Raw genomic sequence first — 19138 nt, forward strand, 5'->3', positions numbered from 1 at the left:
TTAGTTGATGTTTTGTTAATGTTACAACCGGTACCTACATTTCTGCAGCAATTTGCATTACTTCCTTTATATTTTATGTAATAATTATCATTTTGTATACGACTTATTTATGATTTCGTTATTTGATCATAATGCTCATTTTGTGTTTATTGTATGTTGTAATTTAACCACCACGTAACCCATAATTAATAGTTAAGTGATGGCAATTTAAAGATAATATCATGTACACAAGTGCGAAATTATTTTGCTTTTATGGCGTAAATTGTTCGAATCTCTCCTTTTTTTTAGTACATACTCTATTTAGATCATATACCCACTGTTATGGTATATATCTAATATGTATTGGCAATTTGTATCGCATTCGCATTTCGCTGTTGATTACTACCCGGTTTCATAGACCTGTTTTAAATCAGTTCTTATTATAATTATTTAATCTTTCTTGTTTAACAAATTGTTAAATTAATCTGTTTGATATCTACATAAAATATTTTTATATTATTATCATAAGTAAAACAACCTTCGCATGACGAAGAAAGTATATTTTAATGAATGCTAATCTTTATAGTTCCTTTTCTATGGATAAGTATAATGATCATTGTAAACTTGATGTTAATTTCTTTTCCAGTGAACATATTCAATTTTTAAAAGTAGCGTGACTTATTTGTGAAATAATTTTGTTTGGCTTAGAATAAGTTTGTTCTTGTTAATATTAGTTTCACTTGTTTGTGTAGAAAGATAATGCTAGAATCCGAATTTCCTTTTTGATGAAGACAAAGATAAATAATATGGCTAGCTAGTATGTTTCAGAGTTAATTGCTGTTCTAGATTTGTAAATTTTTATGTATTTCTATATTGAATCGTATATTATTAGGCAATTTTTATAAAAAAATAATAAATTCTCTTTTATTTGAACATTGATACTTGATATTTATTTGATGATACATTAAAATGATTATCGAAATACAAAAGAATTCATATATTTTTTATAAAGTTAAATCAATTGTTATAAAAATATAGTTTGACAATTGAGAATGTTTTAGCATATTATAAATATCAATGTTAATTATTATTCGTCACAGTATGTATTTTTAGACATAAAATAATTTTAAGTATATTTTATTATTTAGTATTTCGGAATTTTACAGTGTATTACAGTTTATTTTAAAGTAGTATCGTTTACTTTTCCATTGAATATAATTAATAACTAAGATCAAATTATCAGCGCTTACATAGCTTAATAGAGGTGTAATACTTTGTAAATCTAATATGGAATGTGAATATCATTAGTACTTACTATAAGCATTTTGTACACAAAATGTTATAGCAAAAAATAAAATAAAAATAATATTTTCAATATGATGTTTGTCTGATTAACGATCTTATTCTTAGATCTTATTACTATCGAATTATTATGTATTGATAATGATAGAAGTACACTGTAAATAAGATGTCAGAAATATTATACTACGACGGCATAGCAAATACAGATCTGCTTCTAAGTATTTTAATACTTGGATTGCCGTCTTCTGCACTTTTAAAACCATTTGCAAAATAATAAAACACAATAAACCTGAATCGTGAAACGCAACGAAAATCGCGAACGCCCTCTACCTCACAAGTATGAAGCAGCCGTAATGTCGATTGGCACAAAACCCAACGAGTAGGCTCTCTATTTCCATATATATTATAATTCTCTTTGCAATTGCCTTTTGACTTTGTACTGTTGACCAGTGTTGCCTAGTCTTTTTTATCAAACCCAGCCAGCAGCCAGTAAAAGTCAGATGTTTCGACAATTCCAGTCTGATTTTCTTTGTTCTTTTTTGGGCGCAACAATGGTGCTTTCTCGACCTATTTTTCATTTCGTACTATTTAAGTTGTATTTTGGACTGACGAACTGTGTAAAATGCATAGTAAAATAGATTCTTCTAAGCTTGCTACACATAAAAAAAATGTTCTGAGCAGGGTCTAAATTACCTGTTTTAGGGTAAATCCATTAAGCTAGCAACTCTGCTGTTGACTGTCCAGTTTTTGGGGCTGCCAATTATTTTTTTATAATTAGACGTATTTTAAAAATTGAAAATCACATCTACGCCTATTTCATTAAAAACTGCATAAACTTAAACAAATTGATGAGTGATATAAATTATTTACTCGTGTTTTATTTAGATTTATATTATGTAATTCAATGTAATGGGAATTATGACACAAAATTAAGAAATGGTATTTTTCATATTATAAGTTTAGTATCCTAGGTGCTAGTCCCGGATTTAGGGTTGGAGAGCCAGGCAGTCCTCCTCCGGGACGCCAGGTGCTAGGCAGGGCACCAAAAGGCTCTAGGGTGGCGCGGCGCACTGCCTTACACTTACGAATAAAATAAAATAAAAGTCATCGGAAAAAATGGTCCGAGGTTCCTGAATAGCTAAAGTTGGTCGTGCAAGGTTCTTATAGAGTATAGAGTAAAGATTGGTTTACATATTACCATGTATCAATGTACACTAATGTAACACCATTTAATTATACCTAAATAGCTAGTCTAGTAACCCTGTTGTTCTGTCAATGTTGTTTTTTTATTATTTCTGTAAGAATGGGCAAAGGTTCTGCTCGAACGGCTGTAACGTTTATCTTCTATTATATTCCAGGATTGTAATAGGTAAAGTTACACAAAAGTGAGACGAGATTACAATTGTTTAAATTTTATTGGAACTATTTTTCTGGGAAAATAATTTTAAAACCTTAATGTCTGAAAAATCTTATTTCTCTGGAAGTTGAGACTAGAAAAATCAATCAGCTCACAGTAGAGTTGGGTAGGACATGAGATAAAAAAGAGTTTGTAAGAGTAGACTCTTTTTAGCATTGAGTCGATACAACGTCCTACTTCAAATGAGGCGAGGCGTAGTGAGGCTCGGCGCTTCAATGCGTATCTTACAGTATTTTGTAATGTTAACCCTCAAAATATTTCCCTCCCGCTTGCGACTCGAAACGCAGTAATGTAATGTTCATTGTAAAATAACGTCCTATTGTAATTTGTAACATACGGTTCTCTACCTCACTGTCCTCGTCCTACAGTTTACCAGAGACAGAGAATAAGTAACGCGACTGCCGCGACATAAAATTTGAAGTAGTACAATATATAATTTTGAGCCACTCTTACATTTTGACGTCATGTACCGGACAAATGTACCGCCTCTTGTATGTCCTACCCAACATTAGCTCACAGCTGATTGTGAAGTGTCAAATGCAATAAAAGTAGCGCGAGATTTAGAAATACCACAAAATAAGTTACAGCAATAATAAATGTGTGTTGATTTAAACTAGATATATAAATAATAAACATAGGTACTAATTCCCTATAACTCATTCCTTTTAATATAAATATTTAATTGTAATATTATGTAACATAGGGTTTAAGGTTATACAATATTCCAAAATAAGACGATTTATTACTAAAAGCTATGTCTGAAAACAACAACAGTGATAATAAGAAATCGGAGAATAATAATGAGGAGTTGCAGAGCAATGAAAGTGAATCAATACAAAAAGAACCAGAAGATAAGTGGTTGGTATGTATAACCTTAAAAGTAAAGTGTTTTGCTATGAGATGAGATTTTACTAACAATTTGTTATAAAAAGAAATGAAAATATCTGTAGTAAGAGCATGAATGTAACCCGAGATTTGTAATTTGAAAAACAATTCATCTTTTTCAGATAAGAGAATGTGACCTTTATAAAGACGAATATAAAGAATGTACAAGCTTCAGAGGAAGGTTCCATCAGTATTTTATATTCGGCGAGACACTGGATTGTAACCAGTGGAAAAAGGACTATGATAACTGTTGTAAATGGGAAAGCTCACATGATATGAAAGCTGCGGTAAGTCAATATTTTATTGTGAATAATGGGCATGGCCATCCACTGTGATGGCACGGAGCTAGACCACCAACCTGAGCTAGTGAGCTTAGGTGGATTTCATTTGATTTTGTAATTCTTAAGTATTTAAATTTCCTAAAATACTTTTTTCATTAATTATCAATACATACACATATTCCATAGAAAAGTTAAATATAGTGTGTGCCTTAAGGTTTTAACTTCATTTTAATGCTGGAATGCATATCATAATGAAATTGTTTGTTCCAGCTTATTGGTATATATTTTTTTAAGAAAAATAAATTTGTTATTGCAAATATCTACCTATTTTTTGATTTATTATACATATATAATTAAATTTGGTAAATTGTATTATAGACCAGGGTTTTGATCATGGTCATAAGGGCATGCAGGGAAAGAGCTTGGGTTAAGGAATTGCTTCTATATGACGTTATGTCAAATTTATATTTAGTATTTTGCTAAACTTCCGAATAAGCCCTCAAACCCGCTTTCTCCCCATGTAGCCAATGTTAGAATTTACCCCTTGTGTAGGGGTCCTAAATGTATAAACATTTTTTCTTGTAGGAGGCTCTTATTAACAGTGAGAAAGCAAGGCGAATGGAGAGGTTAAGAGCACATTATAGAAACGATATATGGAAGAAACGGGACTCCCCACCGGAAGACTGGGATAAGCCGCTACCAGAGTGGATGGTTAAGAGAGATGAAAACACACTCCTAGCAGTTAAAGCAATTGAATTAAGAGAAGGAAAACTAGAAGAGGACAAGAGCTTTTGTTCTATAATGTGACATAGAATGTAATGTTAATATAGTATTGTTAATTTATGTGATGTATATGGTTTTATTATGGAGTAGATTTGAATATTATTTGAGTAAGCTTCAGTTCGATTTTGGATACAAAATGCCAGTAATAAGTATGTTTAATATCATAGTTCTATCATAATTATAATAGTTGTAGCAATTTTCCTAATAATTACAAGTCTAGAAACATTGGTTACTGTTCCGGTTCAATTCTGCTTAGGTTCGTGTGTCGAAAGTGTAATAGGTCCTCCCTATCCCGTTATGGATTAGAAACAAACTGGGCAAACCTAAACCCAAAGATAGACCTCCGCCTACCCTTCATAAACGCAGGCGTGATGTTATGTTATCGTTGGGGTTATTCCACATGACACCAATTAAGGCTTCGCTTAACTCTAAACACAAATGTTTCTAACAAAAACATTAAAACTCTTTGATTTCGATTATTTCATCAATATTTGGCTATATAACGCCATGATATAATTCGCGCTGTACAAATAAAAAGATTTATGTAATTGACCCAGCAACTAAGTATAGCGCGTTATCAGACGATAAGAAACGTTCAGTGAGTTTAATTGTCACAAATAAGATAATGCTGTCAGTTTAGGTATTGCTGTTTACTTTATTTTATTGTAAGCGTCGGTACGGATTGCACAAATGAGTGGTGTATTGTGCAGAACTGTGTTGGCCTTCCGATATATCAGACTACCCATGGCTCGTAACGCGTCCACCGCTTTTCTCATCGAAGATCCTAAATATGGATTTTTAAAAGAATTAGGACTTAAGGAGAAAAATATAGGTGTGTTCAATGGAAAATGGGAGGCCAATGGACAGGTAAGGATAACATGTCATACTAAATATTCTTATTTATAAATTAATTACAGAATTGATTAATAATTGCTTTGTAGTGAATATATTGCAATTTAGGTAGGTACTTGCGCACGTCATGATAACTATACCTAAAAACAAGGTAGTAATATATTCATGATAGGTAAGCACTAAGCACATATAAAGAAGAAGGTTGATATAGGATTCAGCGGCGGCTCTAGGAAATAGGAGGCGGTGATCTGGTCAACCGTCCAGGGTATGACGCTTGCAAGGGGCACAGTAAACACATTATATTCTTTTTACAAAACCAAAGCCTCGTATTATCAAAGGCTTTTGATGTGGTTTAGTATTATTAAGCGAAAAACGGTACAAAGATATAATTATTAGGTACCTATGTATTAAATGTGTTTATTGTAGAAAGACGTTGATATCTAAATAGCTACTCATACAATATGAACAGAAACGTTGACGAAAAAAATAATTCACGCATTATCATATCCATTGTTTGAGTTTGTAGACAGACGTATGTCTGTTTAATAAATGTATGTAAATAGAACATTACATAAAACAATATGTTTCATACCACCGCTTATCATTTTGCAATTGTTCGATAAAACTTAATGATATGAGTTCATTTGGGGTCATACTCCTACTTCAATATTATTAACATAATTGTGGGGCGTAGGATCGGCACAGGACGCCTTTCCGTCCCCACAATGAGTGCTGGATTGCGTGAAGGGAAGTGGCAATGCCAATTAATAAGGCCCGGGAGGTTTTTATAGCGTATATTCACTATTCACACACGTTAAATAATACAATGATCCGGCGGACACACAGTAGCGGCGTATGTTTCGCAGTGCGGCGTGAGCGGTGCAGCATGCACGTCGCTCTCTCCTTTTCTTGCACTGTTTTTCCTGGCTGGAACACTTCAGGGCTTCTTGTTTTCTTCCTTTTCTTGACTCGAACTGAACTTGCTGGAACTCGAACTGCCGAATGCCTTTTTTTTTTTTTTTTTTTTTTGATCCTGTCTTACGTTTGTTGGCCTGGCAAGGGCCGGCTTATACAAACACACCGGTCTTGCGGGTGCGTGCTTTAGGCACTGCGAGCCCTTAAGTGACCATGCTGAGGGCGACCCTCTAAAGGGTCACGACCTCGGCTCAGGACGGCCACTGAGAGAGGATGTTTTTGGGGACATCAGCGATTATGGAAACGCGAAAGGAGCGAAAAATGACCTTACCGTCTAACATGTTTACATCGGCGCCCGGGCCGGAATTATCAGAAGGGTCGGGAGGACGGGGGACGCGGCGAGGTCCTCGACGGCGAGGACGGAGCAGCGGTCGTGTTGAGTGTTTGAGCTTTTTAAGCAGCTCGTGCTTTCTACGTATTGCCAGAGTTATATCGTCCTCTGGATCTGATAAGACTGAACGCGGTCTTCTCCATTTGGCGCGGTCAAATGGAGTGTATTTAGAATTTAGTCGGATTAACGGATTCGGGTGATTGACCGCCTTATCGAAATAGCGTCTGCTGGCCATGTGCATAAAGTGCCTGATGGTCGGCATATCGGTGTCCACGTGGAGGTTGCGATTGCGAACGTACCACGGGGCATCGAGTGCACGTCTGAGGAATTTGTTTTGTAACACCTGCAGACGCTGAAGTCGAGCAGGCGGTATATGCGCGAATACGGGGACGCGTACGTCATGATCGGTCTAACGCACGTAGTAAAGATCCTAATCTTGTTGCGGATAGACATCTTACTTTTTCTGTTTAAGAGCCAGTGGAGCTGGCCCATCGCGAATGCGGCTCGCGCGCGTACCGCATTTACGTGTGGGGCGAAGGTCAACCTCTGATCAAGGATCACACCTAGATATTTGACCTTATGGGTCCAAGGGATGATTTGGCCAGACAATCTAACTGAAGCGTTAGGCGCTTCTTTCTGAAGCTTCCTATGGAATAGGATAGCTTGGCTTTTGGAGGGGTTGACAGTGATGCGCCATTTGCGAAACCACTCGCCGAGCTGGTCGGCGGCGGCCTGCAAAATGCGCACCACATGTTCCGGTTCTCTACGTGAAGCGTAGATCGCCGTGTCGTCCGCGAAGAGCGCCAGATGGGCGTCTTTGTATTTAGGAATATCGCTAGTATATAGCGAGAATAGAAAAGGTGATAGCGCGGAGCCTTGCGGGACTCCGGCCGAGATGGTATGACGAGAGGAGAGGGTGCCCTCGACACGATATTTGAAACCGCGATTCGACAAAACTCTCGTATGATGTGCACGAGCTGTGTGGGCACGTTGAGAGTGTACAGCTTGTACAACAAGCCGTTGTGCCACACTTTGTCGAATGCTTTCTCGATATCGAAGAAGAGAGCACCGGTATAGAATCCTAACTTAAATCTGGAATAGACATGCTCCGTGATGCGGAGTATCTGATGCACGCAACTGTGCCTATTTCGAAAACCAAACTGCTCTGGAGGGAGCAGATTGTGGGAGTGAGCTACTATTTTGAGACGGTCGAGGACGATCCGCTCATAAAGTTTCCCTATCGTGCTAAGTAGGCTAATGGGCCTATAAGAGGCCGGTTCTGACGCGGGTTTACCCGGCTTGTGAATTCCTATCACGACTGCTTCTTTCCAGGCCTCAGGAAAGTAGCAGTTCTGGAATGCTGCATTGAGGATGTCAGCAAGAATCTTGACCAGATGCCCCGGTAGCATTTTCAGTAACCTAGTGGGGATACCGTCAGCCCCTGGGGCTTTTCGCCTATTTAGTGCCTTGATCAGAGTGACGACTTCTTCGATCGTCACCGGCGCGAGGGGGTCGGGGGCGCGTCGACGTCCGGGTCGATTGTTTGAAATGGTCGCGGAATAGGCGGCGAAGGGATCGCGTTCCTACTTTCGACAAAAGTGTCTACCGCAACAAGATGATCGTGGTCTACGGGAATTGTTTCGAGCGAGCATTGAGACTGCAGGGTGGAGGCTAATAATTCCGCTTTCTCGTCGTCGTCAAACGCGGGGCGTTGATTCGGACGATTGAGCGGGGAAAAGAGGCCACATCCTTTCTCTTGAAAGAGCGGACCAGCTTCCAAAAGGCCATGTGGGTCGGTTGGATTTCCGACAAGTGCTGCTCCCACCTCGAATCGACGGCGTCCTTTACGCGACGTCTGGCCTCACGTTGGAGGTAACGCGCGAGACGCCGTCGATCCGGGGAGGGTCAGACACGCAGGCCTTTAGTGCTGCGTTTCGCCTCCTCAGCACCCATCTCACGTCATCGGGAAGATGCTCTTGACCGTTGCCGGTCTCGGGCACCCTCTCGGAGCTTTCGCTCAAGACGTGGTGTAGATGGTTGGTGAAGGAGCGAATCGCGCCGGTCGTTTCCTCGCGAGTCACGATGTTGGGCGGAATAGAAGAGAGCATTAGATGAAGTATCGGCGAGTTTGGTGCTCAAGAGCCGCCAATTCGTCGACACTTTCACCCTGTCGTTAGGACCTGTGTCTGAGGGACCGTTATGGGGGCCTAGATCTAGGATCACAGGTCTGTGGTCTGAATCTAACTCATGTAACACTCGCAGGGAACGCACGTTGAGACATACGTTCCTTACGAGTGCTATATCTAAAATATCTGGTCTGTAACTATCGTCTACGAAGCTATAGTGCGTGGGTTCAGAAGGAACCAGAATGCTCATGTCAATCTCGTCAAGACAGCTCTCGAGTACCGCACCCCTACCATTGGTAGAGTTGCAGTTCCAGAGGGTGTTCTTGGCGTTAAGGTCGCCCGCCAGAAGGACGGACTCCCCATACTAAGTAGGGTTACAAGTTCGTTGGAGTGAAGCTCCTTACTGGGAGAGAGATAGGCCGAGATCAGAGTGATCGGCGGGTGTCCTGTCATAGAAAGCCTGCACACTGAAGCCTCAATGTTGCTCACGCTTTCGGGGGGGTCGAGAGGTATGCAATGCAGGGACCTTTTAAAATATATGAGAGTGCCACCTTTAGGGCCATTGATGCGATCGTTTCGCACCAGATTAAAATTGGGAAGTTTGGGACTTCGTTGGGAGGGTTTGAGGAACGTTTCCTGGAGGAGGAAGACGTCCAATTTATGATCGCGAGCAAAGTCTGAGAGTTCGGCTCGTTGGCCGCGTAAACCATTAAGGTTGAAAAAGCCCACTCTGAGGGAGCGAGGCTTGAGTCGCGATGGGTTATTTCCGTTTGGAGAAGCCATTACGGAGAGAAAATGGATTCCATGGTGAGTTGGTAGATGCGCTGTTGCGCGTTATAAATTTGGGCGAAAAGGACTGAGTCAGAGCGACCCAGCGCCTTCATTTTTGACGCGCAGTCATGAATGAGCGCGTGGAGTTCGATAATCTCTGGGGAAACCAGAGAGAAGGAGAGGGACGAAGAAGCAGCGCCGCTAGACGCCGGAGTCGCCGCCACCTGGGGTATGGATGGAGCGGGAGCCTTCGACTTGGCTACCTTGGAGGAGGTAGCCTTGGAGGTCGAGGGCGTTGGGGCGGGAGCGGGAACAGTGGCCGCTGCTGCTGCTGGTGTGGCCGGGGTGGCGGGAGATCCTCCGGGAGAACCACTGCCCTGGGCCTGGGGACGCGAGTCGGCACGTACCGCGGTGGGAAACCACGGGTTACGTGTCGGGGCTGGGGCCAAAATGAATTTTTCGGCCTGAGGGGCCTTTGCCTTAGGGGCCTGATTGGCTCTATATAATTTGAATTTGGGTGCCCGTGGGCACCCCCGGTAATTGGCCGGATGGCCAGATTGCCGGCAGTTAGTGCACGAAGGCGGCTCCGTGCACTGAGATCGGTCTTTAGGGCGCGGGCACTCGGACGTGCCGTGCTCGCCGAGGCACTTGACGCACCTGGCGGGGAGGCGACAGCCACGCGAATTGTGGCCATACTTTTGGCAGTTGTGACACTGCGCAACCTCGCTAGTCTTATGTGGGGTCTCGACGGTGAAGCCGCCAAGGCCCGAGATATCGCGAAGCTCGTAAAGAGCTTTTACGTCCGCGGGGGTAGCCAAGATGGCGAGGACCATCTCGTACTGTATGCCACGTCGTGACAATCGCGATTTACGGTGCATCCGGTGCACCTCTAGGGCTGCGATGCCCTTGGCCTGGAGGCCTTGTTGGACCTCGGCGGCCGACATTTGGAGGGTATGCCACGGATGACATACCTATAGCGGCGCTCGTCCGGGAGCGCAAAGGTGTAATAATGATAGCGTTTGCTATCTAGAAATTTGGTCAACTCGCGGTGATCGCTAATTGACCCGGGCTGGAGGGACAGCAGTTTTTGGCCACTGTTCCAGGCGTTGGGCGGGATTTTAATGCCCCCACTGGTGAGGGCATCAAAAAAGGACTGAAGGGAGGCCCCTTCAGGAAGCTGAAGATTAACCTTCGGTGGCTTTTAGGCCCCTTAGGTTGGTCGGTGGCGACGAATCCGTCGAGCTAGCGGGCGCGGGCTGGGAAGCCGCGGGTTTTGTTTTGCGCAGAAGGCGCGGACGGCGCAGAAGGCGCTTGGGACGCAGGAGCGTCTGAGCCACGCTGCTTCTTCCTGCGCCCGTTCCTCACGGTCGTGAAGCCGTCGTCGTCGAGGTCCGACGACGCAGCCCCAGACCGTGATTCGCTGGGGTCAGGGGAAACAGGTCGCTTGGACGCGCAAGCGACGGGGACAGCGGAAAGCTGGGGTGCGCCTGGATCGGAATCCATGGCGAGGTCGGGATCGACGGCACCGGCCGGGCTCCCGGGCGGACTAGGTCCGTCCGAGGACTCGGCCGACTCCGACGAGTCCGAGGAAGAGGATGACTCAGATGAGTCGGTAGAGGTCGCGGGTGACGCGGGTGAAGCGGGTGACTCCGGCGAGTCAGGCACCGCACGGGGGGCATTGGCGACCACTAGTGAGTGGACCAGAGAGCAGAACATTGGGTCGCTCTTAATGTATTCTGCGATGGTTGTCAGCAAGGCGTTTTTTGTCTTGCCGACCTCCACCGCGGGCTCGTCAGTGTCCATAGGCCTAGATTCAGCCATTGTGGGCGAATCCGGGCCTAGGGGCACTTAAAAAAGAATAGTGAAAGGGCCGCGAGTGGGTTCGGGACCCGGGTGCGTTCCGCCTGGGAAAGAACCCACAAGAAACCAGGCGGCTATCGCACTGTGAACGAACGCGTGACTCTAAAAAGTACGTACAAACGTCCCCGGGTGGGTGTGCCCGGGGTTGTGTGCGTGAGTGACCCTCCCCGCCGGGTGTAGGCGAGGGGGGATGTACTTAAAAATAGATGTGCCCTAAGCTTGTCTCCCTTTGCCAATCTTATTGTGCGAAAGGGTTCCTAACAATCCGTGCGACGTAAACGATATTGGACCTTTTTAGGGGTCCGCACGCTCAACCGTCACACGGGATGGAGTGAAAAGGAAAGGTAGGGTTGGGAAGGAGATATGCGGGGGAAACTGTGGTGTGTCTCCACAGCTTCCTTGTCCGCACCGTCCGGCTTCGCTTTAGCCCTGAGGGGGCGCAGCGCGGGCCGGGTCACCGCTAGCTCGGCTTGTTATCACCGTTAGGTTTACCACCGAGCTAACCCTGAAGGGGCAAAAATTGTCGAGAAACGATACAGAAACGGGTTTGACCCTGTCCTGAGAAGGACGCGGCCGGACCCAAACAAAGGACGCAGGTAACAACAGGGACAATGCCCTATTGTTTCCTTTGTCCGTGGCGTGCAGCGAGGTCGCTGCGGTCGTTCCGAGCAGGTACTCGGAAACGGGACAATGGCTTTACCGAGCAGGTACTCGGTAAAAGCCAAAGGGACCGCTCGAGTCGGGTGCTCAGAGCGGAATGTGCGCCTGCCGAATGCCAAAATTGCATTCGCTTATATATAACCCGGCTATCCCGTAGGGAGAGCCGCCAAAAATAGAGCCTTTTTGCAGCCTCATTTTCACTTCCTAGCTATCACTATTTTATAAATAAAAGTTGGACCTCTGGAGTCCCCTATGTGAAATTTACACGGTTTTATAGATAAATCAATTACCTATAACTATACATAAAAATAATACGCCTATGTGCGATACGAAAAAGTTACAATAACAAAACACAAGAAATTTGTCTACAGACGACGCACAAAGGCCTTAAAAACGCTATTTACTTTGATATGAACTTATATACAATACCCATGTTTACGGCATGGGGTAGGCAAAAGCAAAAACTATATCTACGTAAAGTTTCTACACTGTCACTTCAATATCTCGGTCGTGAGATCGCTTTATAACGCACCACTAAAAACAGTCACACACACGTGCGCGGGCGCATTGTCCGTCCCTCTCTGGGTGTGTCGTTTCGCTCGACACACCTACTGCGCATGCGTGAATGCGCTGTCTCGCTCTTTTCGTGTGTGCGTCCTGCACAATAATACTCAACAACCCTGTAATAAATTACGCAATAATTTTCATTTCTAGCATGATACAAGCACATAGGGTATTTGTACATAACGCCTTTAGGTTCGATTCTTAATCAAAAGCAACTATTGCTCGAAATTCGATAGAAAAAAGACACACCTACGAATATTATTTATGTTTCTGCCCAATATCACCACTTTAGGTACGTAACAATATGTTATCAGCAAAATACTTATGTGATTAAATTTATTATGTCTAATTAAATTGAATATATTAAATTAGAAGTATTTTGAATGTACGGGATTGAAACTTCGTTAATTATTTTGTAGATTATCCAATCATTCAGCCCGGCTAACGGCAAAATCATAGCAGAAGTGCAAGCTGCCAGCCCGTCAGACTATGAGGCGTGCGCAGCGGCCGCACAAGAGGCTTGGCACACGTGGGCTGAGATGCCCGCTCCGGCCAGAGGAGAAATCGTTAGGCAAATTGGAGATGCTTTGAGAGAAAAACTACAGCCGCTAGGACAGCTAGTATCCTTGGAAATGGGTAATTTTAGCTACCTACCCATCTATTAGTTTTTTATAATATATCTTATAGGTACCGGAATTGACAGCCTCGGTAGCGTTGTATTGCGTGCGCGGTATTTATTTCAGTTACAGAACACAAATCAATAGGGCATGCATGAACAACTATGATTTCGTGTGACCACTGCATTGAGGTCCCGGGTTCGAATCCCGAGCCGGGCAAAATTAAATTTGGATTTTTCTGCTCACTATCAGCCAAGAGTCTAGAATTTGTCCCCGATGTGGCAAAAGGCTTGCTCACTATCACATCGTGGGACGGAACACTTTTGTCGAAAAGCGGGTGCCCTGGTTGAACGTCTGCCTACTCGGGGATATAGGCGTGATGTGTGGTATACCTAAATAATTGCAACAACTGGCAATTCTCTCCCCTTAATTTTCGCGATGCTCAATTCTGTGCCAAGCGATGGAATATCGCGGAGTATACTAACCAAAATTAAAATAAAAAAATCCCTACCAACCTTCTTCCTACAAAGATATAAGAAAAAATATAAATAGTTATGGAATATACATATAATTTTGTCCAGGTAAAATCCTGCCGGAAGCTGTAGGAGAAGTGGTGGAATATATTCACGTGTGCGACTTGGCTCTGGGCCTGTCCCGCACTCTGCCCGGCACTATCCTGCCCTCGGAGCGTCCTGGTCACGTGCTCATTGAGAAGTGGAACCCACTGGGAGCTATCGGCATCATCACTGCGTTCAACTTCCCTGTCGCCGTGTTTGGATGGAACAGCGCTATTGCTATGGTGATGGGCTGTCGAATTTTATTAAAGCAAAAGAAGATACTTATAAAGGGATTTTTCAAATCAAAACTAAAAGCCACTAAAATATCATTCCATCGGTAGATAGGCCTGTTTTGAACGATTTTTGTTTATCATAAAGCACTGGTTCTTTTCCTAAATACCACTGTTTTAATACACAATCAGTCATTTATGATGACTAAATAATAAACACATTAACTGATAAGACCTAGTCGGAATAATACTTTACCTATATTTGATAATATTTATATAATAAGTGTCCGAGCCTTCCACGATAACAATCGTCCTACCTAGTAACAGCTGCTAAAAATTGAATACCCGATGCTTTTAAATAATCTTTTATGTTACGTTTGGTATTCACGGTTTGATGAAATATTTTAATATAAAGCAAAATTGAATCCTCTCTGCACCTAAGTACTTATCTGTATAAAATATTTAAGATGTTGTATGTTTGCAGGTTTGCGGAGACGTGAGTGTGTGGAAACCCTCAGACACTACTCCCCTCACCGCTGTCGCAGTGACGAAGATCGTGGAGAGCGTCCTTGAGAAGAACAACATACCCGGGGCCGTCGCAGCTCTGTGTGTTGGCGGGAAAGACATCGGACAACAGCTCGTCAAGGATGAGAGGATGAAATTGGTATCGTTCACTGGCAGCACAGCTGTTGGACAACAGGTAACTGCTTTTTAGCGACTTGCAGAGATAAGTAAATAAATTAACTTGATATTTCAGTATAATATTTAGTATCGTATAGTACAGTTATACATTGGTAATATTGCTACGACTTTTGGAAGCGTATTGTAGGTATGTAACATACTATGTAGAGACCCTCAGTTATACATATTATGTTTTATATAATTACAGGTAGGAGTGGAGGTACAGAAGCGTTTCGGGCGCCACCTGCTGGAGCTGGGCGGCAACAACGCCATCATAGTGAACGCTGACGCGAACTTGGACCTGCTGCTGTCCGCCGCGCTGTTCGCATGCGCCGGCACCGCGGGACAACGATGCACCACTACTAGGCGGCTGCTCATTCATAAGAAGGTAAAATTGAATATCACTCCTACGCTCACTTCTTTTATTACTTAACGCATTCGCTGTTGGTACTATGGGTATTTATAAACAGTTATCAAAGGATCTATTTGCTTATTAATTTGCTGGTGTTATTAATTAGAAAATTAATTACACGGTTATTTTTTCATACCCTCACATCTTTTGGCTAAATGTTTTCGGTGTTTCTAGACAAGGGGAGATACCTCAATAAATAAAGAAGGTAACTTGTTTCGGACATTATTATCATTAGGCCATTTCTAAATTATTATTTATTTACAGGTGTACAGCGAAGTGGTGGAGCGCCTTAAGAAGGCATACGCGGGTGTTGTCAGCAAGATCGGAGACCCGCTCCTCGCTGAAACCCTGATCGGTCCTCTCCACACTCCCGCTGCTGTCGAAGCGTACAAGAAGACTGTAGCGGAGGCCGTCAAACAAGGAGGAAAGATTGAATTTGGCGGAAAGGTTTGTAGAAAAATACAAACATCCAAACGAAGTCTCGATACATTACTACGTGATGTATAGTATGCTTTTGTTAAAAAAAAAAATACAGTACCTATTGCTTATAAATTTAATCTAACAGCTGTATATACTTTAACTTATAAGCTAGCAGGATAATAGTTACAAGTTCCAGAAAAGATAATAGAAATCAGAGTACCTAAATCTTCAGAAAATGGAATAGAAGCTATTTTGATATGTTTTGGGGAATTGTTTAGCACTATGCAGACAATAAATAAAGTTTTATTATTACTACTAGGTAATCGAGCGCGAAGGGTACTTCGTGGAGCCGACCATCATCACAGGCTTGCCTCACGATTCCCCGCTGGTCAAGAGCGAGTGTTTCGCGCCCATCGTTTACTGCATCGAAATACCAGACCTCGACACCGGAATCAAGTACAACAATGAGGTTGACCAAGGCCTGTCCTCCAGCTTGTTCACGGAGAGCTTGGGAGATATATTCAAGGTAAAATGTTTCATAATTCTTTCACCCTTGATCGAATTTTTTAATGGTGAAATTGGAAATTTTTAAATATCTAGGTTCTAATAAGACCGATATCAAGCTTTCTTACCTTGCAGACCATGAGATGTTTATTCTATTTACCTACTCCTAATTATTATGACTAATGACCAGTGGCGTAGCGTGGATTCTAAAATTATCTTCATTTTCTGTTTTATACATACATTTTGGAAATGTGGAGTTCATGGGAACATGCTTTTTATTGTCTCAGATGTTTTAGTAATCGATATTATTCCTTTGTTGCAGTGGATCGGACCGCACGGGTCGGACTGCGGCATCGTGAACGTGAACATTCCTACCAATGGCGCGGAGGTGGGCGGCGCGTTCGGCGGGGAGAAGGCCACCGGCGGCGGCCGCGAGTGCGGCTCCGACTCCTGGAAGAACTACATGCGCCGCTCCACCGTCACCATCAACTACTCCGGCACCATCAAACTGGCGCAGAACATTAAGTTCGGCGATGAATAAATGTAGAGTATTTTGCAGCGTTGCTATATTTATTTTTCGATTGGATACCGACCACCTCCAATGGTGAAAACAGCCCAGTTCCTCATTCTTAGTTGATGAGCGGTCAACTCATGCCGCCCTCCTCGAGGCATGCATTTTCGACGACCTACAATTTATATTTGGACTGCTTATTACGGCATTTATATGCTTCAGTTTAGTTTGATATTATGTTTGTATAACCAATATATATTTTACTTTATGATAAAACTGGAAGACTGAAGTAAAAATAAAACATATTTTTAATAGTACTGATTTTTATTTTCTTTTACTTCATACATTTAATAAAGACGCGCCCAGAAACGTTTAGGGTAGATGCATGTTCATTAAATGTATGATTATTATTCCATAATAATGCCTTTTTACAATCAATATTATTTATAAGTATAAATCTTTACATCACTTATAGCTTCATTCCATTTGAAATTTCATTATGTATAAAAAGTATGTATAACCATAGTATAAACATTCTATTTGCGTGTATGATGTATCCGCCACAGGTCGACGGCGATGTCTAGCGATTGCTTGCGATGGAATTTGTAAGTAGCTGGCAGGTCGTACCGTAGTTCGGCTATAACACTCCCGTTTAACCCCCATTCCTTGATTTTCTTCTCTATATGAGACCTGCATAGTAAAATAAAAGAGTTATTGCTGTTATAAAGTTAGATTTAAGAATATATTTTGTAAGCTGTAAACAATTATGTTATCAACAAGCTATTTATTTATATCATACTGTATGACGCAATAATTGTACCATTAAAGAAGTATTTTTTTTAAATCCTCAGATTCTGATTGAAAACATTGAATTTGTTCATGTTGTTAATAATAACATACTATATTTACATACAATTACTCTTAACCATAATAATTATAAGCTGTAAAAACCCACAGAAATATGATTTTAATTCTGCATTGTCACATCTTTTCCATGTGTGTGTACTTTGATGTAAAGTAGCTAAGTACCTGGTAGAAGACTTGTGTAGAGAGTAAACTGCACCACTGCTGCACTGGACTCCCATCTGCAGGAACTTCATGTCAATGCCCACATTGTTTTTGGTCCCAAATGGTGGATTCATTAACACAGTGTCAAAATATTTATCCCATCTAGAACATAAAGTGTGCTAAATAATTTAAAGAGTTCTTATGTTTTAACCATAATAAAATTCATGAAATAGTTTTATTTCAATAATTTAAAGAGAATGAATAAATTGTTTACACTTTTAGAAGGCATATTTTTAAATTGTGTATCTGGAAGCTACATTATCCCTGAATGTTAAAAGTTACTAAATGTAGAATGCCAGAATAGGATTTAATATGGGCAATAGCAATAAATTATATAAAGATTTTACCTGCAAGTTTGAGTGAGGAAGTCACATTGAATGGCGTCAATATTGGTGAGTTCTATTTCTTTTGTGTTATCATGAAGGATGTCGAGTGCATCATGGTCAACATCCACTGCAGTGACACAACCTGCTCCCAGCAACGACGCCCCTATGCCTAGGATACCAGGGCCACAGCCTGCATCCAATATTAGTTTATCCTCTATGTCGCCATATTGAGTCTGGAATTAAAGGTACTTTAGTTAATACCTACTAAATTATAATAAAATAAATACAATACATTAAGCTGAACATTTTGCAGTGAGCAGGCATAAGACAGTCATAGCTATGGTTTTAATTTAAGATGACAGTTTCTATGTTGCTAACTTGACATATTGATAGTGTAATTTTTAATGGGAAATTGTTCACATGCTAAACATCAAGTATAGTTTAGTATATTAACATATTGATTGTGGCTCTCATTATAGTTGGTATTTTATAAGCGCAATGCCTATGTGGCTGAAGATTATCTCAGTCATTAGTGTTGCACTGCCTAACGCCAATACAAGACAGCACCTTCACATATGGTAGGCACATAAGGAACTGCATTCAATGTGTTAAGATTACAAAACATTCCAAATCTTACCTGTATAGTGTAAAGGGCAACAGCTGCAATATGGGGTGGAGTTTCATACTGTTCATACACAATCTTAGGCTTCTCAAACCCATTCACCTCCTGCAAGTGTCCCTGCAGTACTTTCAATTTCATTATGGCAGTCATTTTCATTTATTATCAAATCTAGGAAGCACCGGGAGTATCTGGTTGCCAAATGATGAGTCTTGTGATACGAAATACCCGCAGGACGTCGCGTTCGCGTGCTGCAGCGCCGCTCTGTGACTTGTGTTTACTATGTTAGCTTCTGGTAATTGTGGGAAACCCTAAATAAAAAAGTATATTGGACATCAAAATTATATTTTAGGGCTACATAATTATATTACAACTATTGATAAATACTTTTGTACTCAACAGAACTC

At 41.8% G+C, this 19138-nt stretch overlaps 3 protein-coding genes across 3 annotated transcripts; 2 read left to right on the forward strand and 1 right to left on the reverse strand.

Moving 5' to 3' along the window:
* Positions 1-3208: 3208 nt before the first annotated feature.
* LOC115442379 (UPF0545 protein C22orf39 homolog) lies at positions 3209-4712 on the forward strand. Its single transcript, XM_030167404.2, has 3 exons — positions 3209-3560; positions 3706-3870; positions 4450-4712. Exons 1-3 carry the CDS (start codon positions 3453-3455, stop codon positions 4669-4671), a joined length of 495 nt encoding a protein of 164 aa, XP_030023264.2. The 5' UTR covers positions 3209-3452; the 3' UTR covers positions 4672-4712.
* Positions 4713-5262: 550 nt separating this feature from the next.
* On the forward strand, positions 5263-17032 carry LOC119191946 (putative aldehyde dehydrogenase family 7 member A1 homolog). The gene is made up of 8 exons (XM_037445797.1): positions 5263-5514; positions 13206-13422; positions 13985-14202; positions 14675-14890; positions 15080-15259; positions 15548-15730; positions 16023-16229; positions 16530-17032. Exons 1-8 carry the CDS (start codon positions 5338-5340, stop codon positions 16746-16748), a joined length of 1617 nt encoding a protein of 538 aa, XP_037301694.1. The 5' UTR covers positions 5263-5337; the 3' UTR covers positions 16749-17032.
* Positions 17024-18887, reverse strand: LOC115442381 (rRNA N6-adenosine-methyltransferase METTL5). The gene is made up of 4 exons (XM_030167406.2): positions 18750-18887; positions 18134-18345; positions 17748-17888; positions 17024-17408 (listed from the first exon to the last, which is right to left on the reverse strand). Exons 1-4 carry the CDS (start codon positions 18882-18884, stop codon positions 17255-17257), a joined length of 642 nt encoding a protein of 213 aa, XP_030023266.2. The 5' UTR covers positions 18885-18887; the 3' UTR covers positions 17024-17254.
* Between the last annotated feature and the right edge of the window lie 251 nt (positions 18888-19138).

Source organism: Manduca sexta, unplaced genomic scaffold, assembly GCF_014839805.1.
Source record: "Manduca sexta isolate Smith_Timp_Sample1 unplaced genomic scaffold, JHU_Msex_v1.0 HiC_scaffold_2141, whole genome shotgun sequence".
In the NCBI taxonomy this organism is placed as follows: Eukaryota; Metazoa; Arthropoda; class Insecta; order Lepidoptera; family Sphingidae; genus Manduca; species Manduca sexta.

Bases quoted from the DNA above. Each gene is read 5' to 3' on its own strand.
- LOC115442381 (XM_030167406.2), bottom strand. From the start codon at position 18,884: ATGACTGCCATAATGAAATTGAAAGTACTGCAGGGACACTTGCAGGAG. The intron at 18,346-18,749 runs GTAAGATTTGGA...CTTTAATTCCAG, and splicing joins TTGCCCTTTACACTATACAG to ACTCAATATGGCGACATAGA. The intron at 17,409-17,747 runs GTACTTAGCTAC...TTTACTATGCAG, and splicing joins CTACACAAGTCTTCTACCAG to GTCTCATATAGAGAAGAAAA.
- LOC115442379 (XM_030167404.2), top strand. From the start codon at position 3,453: ATGTCTGAAAACAACAACAGTGATAATAAGAAATCGGAGAATAATAAT. The intron at 3,561-3,705 runs GTATGTATAACC...CATCTTTTTCAG, and splicing joins AACCAGAAGATAAGTGGTTG to ATAAGAGAATGTGACCTTTA. The intron at 3,871-4,449 runs GTAAGTCAATAT...TTTTTCTTGTAG, and splicing joins CACATGATATGAAAGCTGCG to GAGGCTCTTATTAACAGTGA.
- LOC119191946 (XM_037445797.1), top strand. From the start codon at position 5,338: ATGAGTGGTGTATTGTGCAGAACTGTGTTGGCCTTCCGATATATCAGA. The intron at 14,203-14,674 runs GTGATGGGCTGT...GTATGTTTGCAG, and splicing joins GGAACAGCGCTATTGCTATG to GTTTGCGGAGACGTGAGTGT. The intron at 16,230-16,529 runs GTAAAATGTTTC...CCTTTGTTGCAG, and splicing joins GCTTGGGAGATATATTCAAG to TGGATCGGACCGCACGGGTC.